General features: G+C 46.0%; 1 protein-coding gene across 1 annotated transcript in view; it reads right to left on the bottom strand.

The window, feature by feature from the left end:
• Positions 1-1,051: 1,051 nt before the first annotated feature.
• Positions 1,052-15,048, bottom strand: part of ldlrad2 (low density lipoprotein receptor class A domain containing 2) — a 48,701-nt gene continuing 34,704 nt past the window's right edge. Inside the window, exons 4-7 of the mRNA XM_030091689.1 lie at positions 2,825-3,022; positions 1,688-1,786; positions 1,230-1,411; positions 1,052-1,111 (exon numbers count right to left, since the gene is read on the bottom strand). Coding sequence (XP_029947549.1) covers positions 1,052-1,111; positions 1,230-1,411; positions 1,688-1,786; positions 2,825-3,022 — 539 coding nt within the window. The remainder of the gene's footprint in view (positions 1,112-1,229; positions 1,412-1,687; positions 1,787-2,824; positions 3,023-15,048) is intronic.

The following is a 15,048-nucleotide window of genomic DNA, read 5'->3' as shown; positions in this document are numbered from 1 at the left end:
TAGCCAGCTACATTCTCCCTACCATGTGAGTTGTGATTAAAAAGTGCAATGTGGTGCATTAAAATTTTTTAAAATTTTCAGAGCATTCCTATGCAAAACCTTATCCGTCCCTCCTTTCTCTGGCCTCACCCGATACACGAGGCCCGAATCTCCCACTATTGCCAGTACAACGTGGGGTTCAGGGTCCCACCCACCATGCAGCTTCCCTTGGCCCTGTCTGTTCCGGTGCCTAACCCACACCCGCTCACCTACCACCAAGGGGGTAGCATTAGCCTTCCCATCATAACGACGTTTTGCCTGTTCGGAAGCTTTGGTCATCCTCCGGCGTGCCAAGTCAAAAGCATACGTCAGTTTTTTATGGTGATCCCAAACCCAGCCTACCACTGAATGGTTTGGCTTCTCTTGCACCACGCCCAACCCTATATCTACCGGCAACCTGAGGTGCTGGCGAAACATCAGATAGGACGGGGCATATCCGGTAACAGGGTGCACTGTGTTGTTATAGGCCTGTACTAATTCTGTTAAGTACTCAGGCCACCTACTCTGTTTCTCAGCCTCCAAGGTACGGAGCATACTGAGCAGAGTCTGGTTCATCCTCTCTACCCGCCCATTACCTGCAGGGTGGTATGAGGTGGTCCTACTTTTAGCCACCCCGTACAGGTTACAAAGTTGTTTCATCAGGTCTGATTCAAAATTTGGGCCCTGGTCAGAATGAAATCGGGCGGGGCAGCCGAATGTATTATTTGGGACCAGATGGCACGCACTGTGGTTTTTGCTGTCTGGTCACGAGTGGGCACAGCCCAAGAATAGCGGGTAAACATGTCTGTCATAACTAAAATGTTCTGATACGAGTCGCCCGGCCTATTTAGGGAGAGAAAATCAAGAGCTACTACCTCCAGTGTGTACGTAACGGAAACCGGGTTCAATGGAGCTCTTGGTTCTGCTCTGTCCTTCTGCAGGCTGCAAACAACACACCCAGACTGGAAACCCCGCACCTCACTCTCCATGTCGACCCAGTAGAAACGCCGTCTCAAGGTGGTTAATGTCCGTTCTACTCCGGCATGTGCTGCAGCTTCATGATACTGTCTCCACACGTCTCGACGCTGGGGACCTGGACACACAACCTGGAACATTTGCTCCTGGGTGTTAGAGTCAATGAATCGGCGACACAGAACCCCTTCCTGGACACAGAGTCTCTTATACTGCTTTAATAGTCTCCTGGCTCCGACAGTGAGGGTGCTCTGTTCAGGGCCGCGGGGGAGAAATCCCTGCTCCACATACCTCTTGGCGGTCTGAATATCAGGATCAGCCTGCTGCTCTGCCACCCAGCTGTCACTAGGTCCTGGACGGTCTTCCTCCTGCCCCACGGCAGCCGACACAACCACTCCTGCAGTGCTGGTGGACGGCCACTCTGATGAAGGGCAAGTCGCAGGGAACCGGGAGAGGGCATCTGCGTTGGTGTTCTCCCTTCCAGCACGGTACTTGACCTTGAAGTTAAATGGGGCTAACTGGGCCACCCAGCGCTGTTCCACTGCACCCAACTTTGCAGACTGGAAGTGGGAAACAGGGTTGTTGTCCGTATATACAATGAATTCCGCTCCAGTCAGGTAATCTTTAAACTTCTCTGCAATTGCCCACTTTAATGCCAGGAGCTCCAATTTAAACAAGCTGTAATTAGCATCGTTACGTTCCGTAGGATGCAGGCTCCGGCTGGCATATGCAATCACTCGCTCCTTACCTTCCTGGACCTGAGCCAACACTGCTCCCAACCCTTGATGGCTGGCATCTGTGTACAGGACAAAGGGCTTGGAGAAGTCAGCATAGGGCAAAACAGGGGCGTCTGTCAACACATTCTTCAGGTTGTCAAAGGCAACTTGGGCCTCGGTAGACCAACTTAAGGGGCGGGAACTGAGGCGTTTATCATTCAGAATGCCAACCAAGAGAGAGTTCAGAGGCCGTGCAAGTTTGGCAAACCCAGGGACAAAACGTCTATCTTACCCGGCCAATCCTAAAAAGGCCTTCAGTTCTTTGGCTGTGGTGGGGACTGGCCAGTCAACCACAGCGGACACTTTCTCCAGATCTGGCATCACTCCCCTCTGGTCTACCACATGCCCCAAAAACTTCACTTGTCGGTGGAGTAATTTACACTTATCAGGCCGAAGCTTCAGGCCATGCCTCCACAAACACTCAAACACTTCCTCCAGATGTTTAAGGTGGGTGGTAAAATCAGGAGAATACACAATAATGTCATCCAAGTAGACAAGCAGAGAGTCTGTAATCTGACCACTGAGGCACTGCTGCATCAAACGCTGAAACGTGGCGGGTGCGTTGCAAAGGCCAAAGGGCATGCACTGAAACTCAAATAGACCTATTGGGGTTGTAAAGGCAGTTTTCTCCTGGTCCTTTGGGTCCACCTCCACTTGCCAGTAGCCGCTTGCGAGGTCCAGTGTGGAGAACCACTCTTCCTGGGTCATCGAGGTCAGGGTCTCCTCAATCCTAGGAAGTGGGAAAGCATCTTTATGAGTAACAGCGTTCAGCTTCCTATAATCAACACAAAACCTCCAGCTGCCGTCTTTCTTCTTCACCATGACAATAGGTGCTGCCCAGGGGCTGGAACTTTCAACAATGATGCCTTTTTGCAACATACCTGCCAGGAGGGCTCGCATGTCCTTATACAACAAGGGTGGCAGGGGTCGGAAGCGTTCCCTAATGGGAGTTGCGTCACCCCTGGGGATGCAGTGCTTCACTGCATCAGTTCGCCCAAAATCCTCCTCATGGGTGGAAAAGACACTCTCCCATTTTTGCAGCAGAGCTGCCAGCTGACCTTGCTCCTCCAGGGCCAGGTCCAGTCGGTCAGCCAACTTCAGTACCTCAAAGGTCTGGTCCTCTTTCACCCCATTGCACACGTCCACCACGCTCACTTCCACCACATTATCAGGACCAAGTTTCAGGTCAACATCACGCGCTCCATGAACATCTGTTTCGTCCACCTGGAACAGCCTGCCCAGTTTCTGGTAGCGTCCTATGGAGACCGGAAACTCATGCAGGTTACGGATGCGAATAGGGAGTCGGCCTTGCTTGACTACAGCCACAGTCCGGGCTACAGAAATGGCACCGGGCTCCTGGAGTGTCTACGAGCCCATGGTAGTCACCCCCTCATGGCCCGACTTTGGCCCGGCCCCACACCACAACCTCGCTTCTGGCTGGTATAGTGATCCCCTGGCGGCGAGCTGGCCAGACATAACCCAGGAAGCCATCTTCTGAGGTCACCTCAGTCCTGCGGCATAGAGCGAAAGCAGCTCTCCAAGCATTCTGAAACTTTGGATTCTGACAGGAGAAAGACGCTGGACCGTTAGGGTTATGAAACACTGTATCCCAACATGCTCGTACTACATTCATGCCTACAATGAGGGGATTAGACGAGAACTCATCTTCCACTATGAATACTCCTCGCTGGGCTATCTCATGGCCTTTAATAACAAAATCCATTATGGCAGAGCCTAAACAAGGGATACGAAGGCCGTTTGCAGCTTTGAGTCTGATCATAGTTGGGAGCTCTTTAACCTCATGCGCTGGGAAGTGTTGACTAAAAACACTGTGCTGCATCAGTGTCGTCTGGGAACCTGTGTCCAAAAGTCCCGCCATGCTAACTCCCCCCATCCTCACTTCAACATGTGGGCATTCCCCAATTAGGGCCTCAGCTGGCTCTTCCAACCTTTGCTCCTGTCCTAACCCCACCGCCCGAGCCTCAGTAGCGGGGCACGTTAGTTTAAAGGTGCTGGTTGATCACGATTCCTGCAGAACCGAGCAATATGGCCCACTTGGTGACAGCGCCTGCAAATCGGCTTCCCATCTGCAGCCCACAGGTTTGAAGGCGCAGGCGTCCCCGATTGCCATCCGGGTTCGTGGTGGGTGTGTCTGGGCTGCTCTGGGCGTTTTGTGGCTGGAGCTCCCGGAGGAGTTCCTGTGTCCAGTCCTTCAGCTGGTCCTTAAGCTCCGTCAAAATCTCCCGCTTAAACTCAGCTTTCCAATCAGGTTTCTGTGGTTGAAAAGAGCGGTTACTGGCCCCCCCGACAGCTGTACAGGTTACCTCTGACCATGGGTGCCCACATCCATCCTCTTCCAGCAGTAAGGCCTCCTGTTGAAGGAGGTCAAAAGTTCCAGCTGGGTGCTGTCGGGCATGCCTCTTTAGCGCCTGGGTCAAGGGTCCTTCCTCTAGTCCGAGCAGAAACTGCTCCTTTAGGTGGCCATCCGTGGGGGCTCCATCTGGGTCGAGTTGCTGCAGCCTGCCATGGAGCTCTCTCAACCTCAGGACATAAGATTGCACAGCCTCATCTGGTTTTTGCCGACAACCATAAAACTGGGCTCTAACCCGAGACACGGACACCCGCTCTTGGTAAAGACCATCACGCACTGCAAAGATTTTGGCTGTGGTATTACGCTCCTCCCAAGGTAACACACTGATCTGCCTTTTAGCTGCACCAGTTAATGCACCCATCACAACATGCACCTTCTGTGTGGATATGTAGAAATAACAGGCATCATCATTGTGAAAAAATAAAATACAATAAAAATTTTAAAAAATCCTAGGTTTTTTTTTTTTAACCTGCTCGATCCCCGATCCTGCCGACAACGCCAGAAAATTGTGACGTGTGAAGCATGTATAACAATAAAAAAAAAACTCCCCAAAATCACTAACTAAAAATGCCGACAACGCCACCTAGGTTAAAGAGCCTAGGACTCCAAATGCAGGTCCTTTTGGATCAGGGGGAGCAGGTTAAAAAAACCACAATATTCTGTTAAAAAAATACACCGGTTTATTTTAAAAACTGTTAAAATCCTGCCCAGTCCTCTGCTGTTGACGGTGGGTCTGCCGCTCCTCCGTGGCCCTGCTGTCAATGGTGAGTCTGCCGCTCCTCACTCAAAAAATAATACTTCCTGGACTGGTAGTCGAAGTCTCCGTAGGTGTCTGGACTTCCTGGTTCAGATGAAGGTCTCGACAGCGCTGACTCAGGTCGTCCTTCTCATCCGCTTCCTCACTCGTTCTGTGGCTGCTCCCTAAGACATGAAGGTCCTGCCTCCCCAGCTGCTGCCAATCCTGTTAATTGAGAGCGTCTCTCCCCAGACCCAGCTGCTGTGGATGCTGCTCATCGGTGTTGCCTGTGGTGCGTTCAAGGGTTGTTGGTAAAAGTGCATGCAAATAAAAACTTCACTAAAACCATAAATAAACCACACAATAAAACCACAAATAAAACATGCATCAAACAAAAACCAACCCTATCACAAATACGTCATTGGGCTGACAGTGACTTTACCTCAGAGTGTGGTGGCGGTGGGGGGTTTGATTTAAATTGTACCTTGATTGTAATGTGTATTCCTGCTATGGCATTTTGTGGATGTTGCCTTTCTTACATATTAAAGTAAATTTGATGAAAAAAATAACATGTCTGTTTGTTACTCTGACACATAATTGAATCGCAGGTTTCGGCACACATTTCAGGGTGTGGTGGCTGTGGGGGATTTGATTTTAATTGTACAATGATTATAAATTTTCAGTAAATGGATGCTTCATCTGCATTACTTTCACAGTAAATTACTGCCGACTTGTGCATTACTTTCACAGCACACACTGTAAAAGTACAGGGCCCTGTTGTAATGATGTAGAGCAAAAGGTTGTAATTCCCCAGTAGTGTACTTTAATATCACAGTAAGCGCTTTGCCATTGAAACTGTGAAGTTACAGTAAACAGTTGTGCATTTACAACAATGCATTGTGACATCACAGATGTGAAATCACAGTAAATTGTTGTGAGTACATTTCACAGTATCATGCTGCAATCCTTGCTGTGAAAGTCATGCAAAACTTATCCAATAATTTATTGTGAATTCCCGGTGAAAAATTTTACAGTGTATGATCATTAACCACATTGCTAAAGAAGCACAAATAGTAACAAAAAAATGATAAAATAGCCAGCTCTAACCTTTAGTAGAGCTGGAGTCTCCTCTTTTTTTTTTTTTTAATTTTGAATAGCACAACACATATTAATTTGACCAAGCCAGTGGAGTTTGCTGTTGTTTTTAAGCACATAATAGACTGAAAACTTATTTTTTTTTTAATGAAATACTATATTTTGACTGAGGGGGCGAGGCAGTCTGCCCTCCCTCGACCCCGGGTCTGCACTTGCAGCAGCACGCACACGTCACATGACAGAAGCCGAAACGTAACTTAAAATTATTTTAAATTTTATTTATTTCAGTTAACTGAATATGAATTAACACAATGTGACACACAAAAGAAATTATGAATTATTTTGTTTTTAATAAGAAAAAAAAAAAACCCTTTGACAGCCAGGGGGGACAAGGAGGCACAGGAGGGTGGGTGGGGGGCATTGCCCCCCTAATTGCCCCCCTGACGCCGGGCCTGATTGCAGTCATCTTCATGTAAAAACACACATTAAGTTTCCAAGAAAAACAGACTGATCTGAGTTTGACAGCCTCAGGTAAATTCATATTGTGGGAAACTGTGAGTTTAGTTTTCTTGGTAGCACCTAATGTCACATAAAATCACTGTGGTTTGTGTCAAAGTTAATAGAAAAAAACTCCAATCATACACGACTTTGTCTTCACTGAAACACAATGGCTGCTTGTAATGATAAAGCTTTATAGGTAAAGTTATAACAGTTTATCAGTTTAAAAAAACACAAAACAATACAAAACAAGTGGGTACAGTACAGTAGATATGCAGAAATGTAAAATGAACAATCCTTAATGAGAATCACTTCATCTGTCTCTTGGTTGATGTCTGTGATGGTGAGCTGGATCGTGTGTTTCCTAGAGACCAGTAATAAATCAACCCAACTGGAGTTCACCATCTTGTTTGTTAATAATTCTCATGTGATTGCTGTAAAGTAGGAAGTGGGGCCTTCCCAACTGGTAAATATCCTGATTGCCAACTGCATGAATACGCAAATTGTGAATGCAGCAGCCAAATAGAAGGGTTTATCATACAGTATGATGTCTAAAGTCAAAAGAGTTTGGAGGAGATGGGGTGAATGGTGGAACCCAACACAGGATCAGAATCTGAATGTAGAGAGCAGGTAATGAAAATAATACTTTGACTTTAATGTTTTAAAAAAATTTTGGCACTCATCCAACTCACTTAGAGTCTCCATCAAACTGAATTTCAGAGTGGCTGTCATGTAAAAGAGGGTGAAGCTACATATAATGATGAATCCATTTCCACATGGAGCCTGCAGCAACCAGTGATGTAACTATTTTTGATCACCTAACTGCACAAAATGACAAATACGCTGTTTTCATGAACTTACTAGTTTTATTAAGCTGCGCATTATTAGCTGTAGGTAAGATATTTTTTTTTTCCAAAAGAATTGTTAATGCTACCTGAATAACATGGCAAAAGTAAAAAAAAAAAAAAAAAAAAAAAACACAAAGAAAATATAAAATTATTGTCAAAATGTTATTGCACTATTGGAAAGGTATTGAGTTTTGTTTTACAATGTATAACTGAACTGTTAAAATGATGACATTATTGGTCATTGGATTTTGCCATTGAATTACATGATTTGACATGTATAATCATGTCAAATCATGTAATCCAATCATGTTTCTACACACCAGCCCGAATTAATCTCAAGGGACCTGGACACATAAACGTGGAAAAAACATGAGTGATTTCATTTATTTCCAACATTTCCAACCAGAATTTTATTTTTTTTTTAAGAAAAAGTAATGCAAAAATCAAACTGTACTCTTAAATGTGGCTGCAGGTGTTAAATTCAGTGACATAAAAAAAAAAAAAAACATGTCCTGACTTTGCACTCTGTGCCTTATATGAAACATTGACAAATAAAGCTAAATACTTTCTTGTTACATTATGAAAGATAATGTCAAAGGCCAGACTGAACCTCAACAACCAAGTTCTGGTCCCTGGGCTCCCTGGTGTAGAGAGAAGGCATGTGACTTCAGTCAGCGCTTTTGACAGCATGTGTAGTTTAGTTGGAAATAGCTCTACCTATCTGCTTTTAATGCATGATGATATGCACAATATGATTCTTAAAGCACAAAACCCAAATTTTATCCAGAACTTGGATCCTTTCATATCTGTTCAGCTCAGCATTGTGTGTCCTGAACTACATTGTTCCAGCCTTCCTGAAATGTTCTTCACCATGTTCACTGTGGGTCACAGTTCTGCATTCACAACTCCTCATTTTAGAACTGGATGATTCCTCCTGCTCTACATGGCTGCTGTGCTGACATGTTCCTCAGTACTGTTGGCAGCAGTCACCAAGCTTGTTGGCATTCCATTGACCGATGGTGTGTGTGGTGTGATTTTTGCCAGCCGGTGCTCCTTGCTGTGGATGCAGATGTGGCAGGAGGCGCAGGTCGAGTTGCAGCAGGGTAAGAAGCGGCAGATGCTGATGCGCCAAAGGAACCAGCCGGGGGACCAGCAGCACCAGCAGAGCACAATGCCTCCGGCCACCATGCCGAGCAAAATGTAAACAGCCAGCAGGGACAAGGAGATGGGAGAGTCTGAGGCAGGAGGGACAAAGCACAAGTTTCATTTAGCTGTCAAAAGGCAATCATATCCTATATATGACCTTTAATTGTATTATCCAACCTATCCTACTCAGAGCTACTTTTCTGACCTCCAACCTGTGTGTTTTGGCCAGACTTCACAGGGAAGACAAAAGCTCAGATCAGGTCTAGATTCTGGCATGTGGGCATGGGCTTTCTTGGGCTGTCAATTTGACATTGTGCAAATTGAAATGTGACATTCTCAGAACAGGAGAACCTCTGTTGTGATCACTGCCACAGCTCCTAGTTTTAGGGTGCTTTCACATCTACTAGTCTGCTAGAGTGGTTCGATTCGGACATAAATGTTGCAGCTGTCAGCTAGTTCGGTTGGCATTCACACCACTTGTTTTTGCAGACAAACTATCCACTATGACCCTCCAGCCCCTTGGTGGCGCTGTTCACACAATAGCGTGTTTTGGGTGATGGAAGTGAACCCTGATTGCATGTGTTGCTATGGAAGCTTCCGCCGACCAAAAAGCCTTCTCCATAACAGAGCGGACAGGACCGAGGCCGGTCAACGTTCACAGCAGCGAACCGCACTAGAGTCCGCTTGGAAACGCACCGAGACCACCTTCTCGACGAGGTCTCGGTACAGTTCTTTGTTCCGGACCAAAATTAACTGGTCTGCTTTCACACCAGCGCAAACGAACCAAACCTGCAGGTGTTGCGGACTCTAATCTGCTTCAAGCGGACCAAATGCTGTAGGTGTGAAAGCACCCTTAGTAAGGCTGAACTGATAAAGCACTTTTACAGTTGGAGCTGCTTCAGGCGACCCTGGATCATTTACTAAGACTGCTGAAGGACCTACTGTGAGCTTCTTTCTTTTCTTAAGGCCTATTCATACTCCACAAGAACAAGAACGAAGTTTAACCAGGACCAGCACCTCCTCCTGGCCAATCTTCGGCCGCTTCACACCATCCTCCTGTAAGAATTTTCTTCGGCTGGGTGATCGAGAAGTCTTCTGTAGTTGGTCAGATTTTCCTGCTTTACTTCGACACTCCCATTCAGGCCAGCTGACAGTTTTCCCTTGGCCCGGGACAAGATAATGTTGGATGAGCCCCCCATCCCTCTCCACACCTGGACCTCTCCTTTTCCCTCATTCTTCCTCTCCTGTCTTCTTCCTCGCTCCTGCTCTTCCACTCCTGTTGCCCTCCTCTCCTCTCCTCTCCTCTCCTCACATCTCTCTCTGCTAAAGACAAGTGACAGGAATTTGCAATAATGGTTAACATTAACAAACTGCACATAAGTTGTTGCTGCCAAATACACTCTTCATATGTACTGACACTAGCTGGAAACTAGGGCTGTTCATGGTAACGATATATATTGCAGTATAAATGTTGCAGAGTAAAACCTATAATGGAAGTGTTTCTGAATGGGCTTTGTCGCTGTTTCATTCACCTGCATTTGCACTGCATGCCACTAGGTGTGCTGTTTGCATGTTCAACCTTATTTTTACACAGACACCACAGATGGCCCTTGAAGCCAGGCTCTCTCTGCATGTTGTCAGAAAAAGAGTGTTTAGCCGGCAATTTGTGCACCAGAAGAAGATGAAACATGTTCAATGATGTGATGCACCGTTTTTCAGTAAAAGAAAACGATTGAACGATCGTTTCTGCACATTCTATTTACATAGTAGCGGTTAAACTGTTTCAGGTTAGATAAAAATAATGCATTGGTTTTATATAGCGCTTTTCTGGACACTCAAAGACGCTTCACATTGCATTCTTCATTCTCTCCATACTGGGTGGTGGTAAGCTCCTGCTGTAGCCACAGCTGCCCTGGGATAGACTGACGGAAGCGAGGCTGCCAGTCTGCACCATCGGCCCCTCCCACCACCACCAACCATTCACTCTCACAACTCTCATACTAGGCAAGGTGGGTGAAATGTCTTGCCCAAGGACACAATGACAGTTTTACGCCTGCGGGAGCAGGGATCGAACCACCAACCTTCCGGTTATAAGATGACCTGCTCTACCAACTGAGCTACTGTCGCCCTACTGTTAGATGACAGCAGAGCGCAAATCTCTACTGTGGCTAAATTTATATCATTTCTACTGTCATACCACGCTAGCCTGGTAAACCAGCCCCGCCCCCACTCCTCATCCACATTTGGATTTGGAGCTGGGGGTAGTGGTTACTCCTTTGACTGACAGCGTACTTCAGCCAATCAGTGCTTCAAAACAAAAACGTCATCAAAATACATTCACTTCTCTAAGGGTTAGCATTAGCTCATTAGCTCTAGCTTCCCTACAAGCAAAGACACGCGAAAAACGTCTTTTCCTGTTTGAAACTCACCAAGCGCAGACTCTTGCTCTTGCTTGATTGTTGTAATTCTTGGTATTTTGGCTATAACTTTACTTATTGCAGCTTTCAGATGATGGTTAAAGTTAAAGTCCGTAATCTCCGCTACGCGCAGTGATGCGCACTTCCGGTTTAGCTACCGGAATTCGCCAAAAAAATTTGAAAACAAAAAGCAGCTGATTGGCTCGGCCATTTCACGACAGAGTGAAATCCCCTTCTATGGGCTCCTACCCAGACTGAGCTCAACTCCAAAATCCAAACGGGGATGAGGAGTGGGCGGGCCTGGTTTATGAGGCAAATACCATGCAGCCCTACAGGAAATAAATGAATATTTACCATTAAGACTACTGTTAGTGGGACATGTTTAGATTTGAACTCCAAATGCCATGTGCTGAACTTTCCTTCTGGCAAAATCATCTATGATGTCTTGGCCAAACCATTTTAGTGTTGGGGGTGGGGGGGAGTTCTTAACCACAATTTCAAGGACAGTTTGAGGGAAAACAATTAAAAGCCATTTATGTAACTCCAGTATTATCCACAAATAGGCCTATTTTTGAAAGTTTTTGAAAACTCATTCCTTAACTTAATGAGGACCCGGTTCTGTCATTGCTACACTATCAGCCATGCAGAGTTGCTTGAAACATCTGGAGAAGTGGAGTCAGCACTGAGGGGCCGTGGCCTCAGAGGGCTGTGGCCTTTGAGTTGAAACAGCTTCTGCTGGAGTATAAAATGTCAGCCGGCAGGAGAACTTTGTTTGGCTGCTGAATGACATCATCCTGCCGAACTTTGTCCTTGTTCTTGTGGAGAATGAATAGGCCTTTACTCACCATGTTTCACTTTCATTTGTCACTAACCTTTAGTCTCTCTCCAAGTATGTGCTCTCTTTCTGTCCTGTAGTCTCTCTCTCTCTCTCTCTCTCTCTCTCTCTCTCTCTCTCTCTCTCTCTCTCTCTCTCTCTCTAAACTTGTTTCTGATTTAACTGGAGATTAGTTTAAATGAGCTATAAAACCTCAGTTTTTTGAATGATGTAATAGCTGGTGGTTGACCAGTTCTCTAAGATGGTGCATTTCATTGCCCTGTTTAAGTTGCTGACCACCAAGGAGACAAGGGAGTTCTTAATCATGTTTTCAAGGTGCATGGGTTCCCGTCAGACCGGGGTCCACAAGAGAAATAGGGGGTGGATTAAGAAAATATTCCATAAGCATCTTTCTGTAACACTTTACTTGAAGCATACCTGTATAATGCATTATAAGTAGTTATAAACACTCATAAATTATCACAATGTTTTATAACCCACTATACAGCACAGGGTTAGGGTTATACACCAGGCCCTGGCCCTGATTGATGTTATAAAGCATTGTGATCATTTATGAGTGTTTATAACTATACCTACACAGTGCTATAATGGCATTATAATGCTATCTAAATGTACTTATAATGCGTTATACAGGTATGCTTCAAGTGGAGTGTTACCTATCTTTCACTTGGTCATATAAGCACCACATTTGCCACAAATAAAGGTCAAAATGTACTTTTTGAAAAAGTACATTATCAGATATTCTTATTGTTGCAGCAAGTGTGTCGCTGCTCTTCAGAATGCAGGCTTAGGAATCATTTGGACAACTCAAATGATTTGGCAAGGGTAACTTAAAGCTAGGGTAGACGATGTTGTCCAAAAGCACTTTTTGCCATACTGAGTGAAATGCTCCTCGCCCGCTGGGAGAAGTCAATACATTATGTGGACGGAAAAAGGGGCGGAAAAAATCTGTCAACTGTAGCGGCCACAGGACAGTAAAAACTCCGACCAATCGTAAGACGCGGACCGCTCTTCAGGAACCAATCAAATCCCTTCGCCCTGCACGTTCATTTCAATGGCGTGCACTGGCCCTGGTTCAGAGCGCGTTGCCAAGGAGCTCTCGGCGCTCGCGGCTCGCGTGAAAAATAGAAGGAAGCGGAGCGGGCGCGGTGCGCTCCTATGCACGTTGTGTACGGGCAGTCAGAAAGGTTAATAACATTGGAGGTGATCACAAACTCTGTGTGCGTGGTGCTTCCGCATCTCGTGCGTTCGCTCCCAATGGGAGCTCCTCCAATGGGGTGGGAGCTGGGTGGAGCCTTGGGAAGATGCTACATTCGTGCTAAATGCTAGATTTCCAAGATCGCCGACCCTAGCTTTAATTAGGTGGCTGTCAGTTGGTGAATATTGGCCCTGAATATGGTGGTCAATCTTGGCCCTGAAGAATCCAGTGGTATGTTGTTCAGTCACACCTACACTGACAATAACACTCAAAGGCAAGCATGGGGTGTGTGTGCTGAAATGAGTCCTGTCTTCAGAAAGTCCAGTCAATACCCATCTATGATTCAGCATCAGCATCCTTAAGAAGTTTTTCATTACCAAGCAAGGCAAGGTTGACGAGGCAAGACTGGATTTGTTTGCTGAGAAGGAAAAGGCTGAAACAGTCTTTCTTCCAAGCTGCCTGCATGTGAGACAAAATGTAAAAGTCAGAGTGCAAAATGCAAACTGAAACTTCTGATGACTGGGGCACGCAAAAAGATGATGAGGTTGAGTTAGTTCTCTGGGTAACCCTTCCAATCATTGTCCAGACTTGTGAGCAGCTGACACATTGCAGCCACAAGATTGATGCAAATGCTATAGCAGCACAGTTGTGTCTAAAAATGTAAAGAGTAAAAGAAGAACCAATCGAAGTTGTACATCAACATCAAGTCGTTTCCCGACTAAAACAACACACAAGCCAATCAGTTTCTTTCACATTGTTTGTAAAATACAGAATCAAAGTTAAAGGAGTTATATTATGCTATTTTTCAGTCACGTCATATAGGTCACGGACGCCCAAAAACATGGTATATAAGTTTGTTTGCCCCAAATTCGTCCTATGTTTGGAGTTTGAGGGTCTAAAAAGTGGCTCTGAGGAGCCTTCTTCAGAACAGCCTGTTTTTGACAGCCTATTTTTCGTGATGAACTTGAACGCATCTGGCCACGCCCACCTCGTAAATTTACTGTCGTTAAGAAAGCACCTTACAGGAACTTACACCGGAAGTTTCAAAATAAAAAACAATGCACGACCTCATGGATGTAAACTTTTTCCTATATGTTGTTATTCCGCCGCCTCGGGAGGAGAGAATCAGCTGAACAGGGTCCAGACAGCAGCAAACGCAGAAATTATCGTTTTTATATAGAATAAACCAAACAAAAGTAACTATTGGATAAAGAAAAGCTCTCATTTGAGATCAAAACATAAACCATGTACTCATCCTTGCTGGAAGTCTATAAATTACAGATCAATGTGGCTGGACGAGCAGAGCGACCTTACAGAAGCGAAATGAGGTGTGTTTTTTTTTTTTTTTCTCTTTATATCATGTGTTGTTGGTGTGACATCGAGAGCAGAGAGCCTCTCAGAGGAGCAGCCCTCTTCATCCGGACGGCGCTGCCGGTGTGTGTTGACTTTGCGCCCGGGCGCAGTGCGCCTCCGCTGGGCTCCGGAGCTCAACAGCCTCCCGGCGAGGAGAGGAGCAGCCCAGCGGCCGGGCGAGCCGTGCGTCTCCGCCGGCTTCGGGACCAGCTTCCGTGGAGCAGCTCCGGGCCGTTTACCCAATCGGCCCCAACTCGGCCCTGGAAGTCAGACGCCCGGGCGCCGTCACAGCCGAGGCCGACTCAAAGTGCCTTTCTGCTGGGGAGAGGAGCTCCGCTACGTTCCCATCCGAGCTAATTGTGGCTAAGTTAGCAAAAACTGTCAGCTCGTCAGCTGATCCACCTGAAGACGGTGGAGGAGCTGACTTTATGAAAACACTGGCGATGGATGAGAAAATACAGCCAAGATGAGCGACCTGTCCGGGGGCGGCCAAAGGCTGGATTCTCTTCCGGGGGGGAGTGGCGTTCCTCTTCATGACGTCAGAAAGAGGAAGATTTCAGAACCGCCTGTTTGAGTGTATATTTTCTTAAAAGTGGAGCCACAATTGAGGGAGGTGACTGAATTTTTCACTTCTGGGGGATCATACAGAGGCTCTGGGAGGCAATATGATTGTAAAGACACCTTTTTAAAGTGAATTTTGCATAATAGGACCCCTTTAACATTACTCTATATACCAGCAAAGTGTAATCTACACTGTATCATAAAAATATTCAATAATTTTGATT

Source organism: Salarias fasciatus, chromosome 5 (genome assembly GCF_902148845.1).
Source record: "Salarias fasciatus chromosome 5, fSalaFa1.1, whole genome shotgun sequence".
Lineage (NCBI taxonomy): Eukaryota > Metazoa > Chordata > Actinopteri > Blenniiformes > Blenniidae > Salarias > Salarias fasciatus.
The sequence above is the reverse complement of the archived record's forward strand: the minus strand, read 5'-3'. Positions and strand labels throughout refer to the sequence as shown.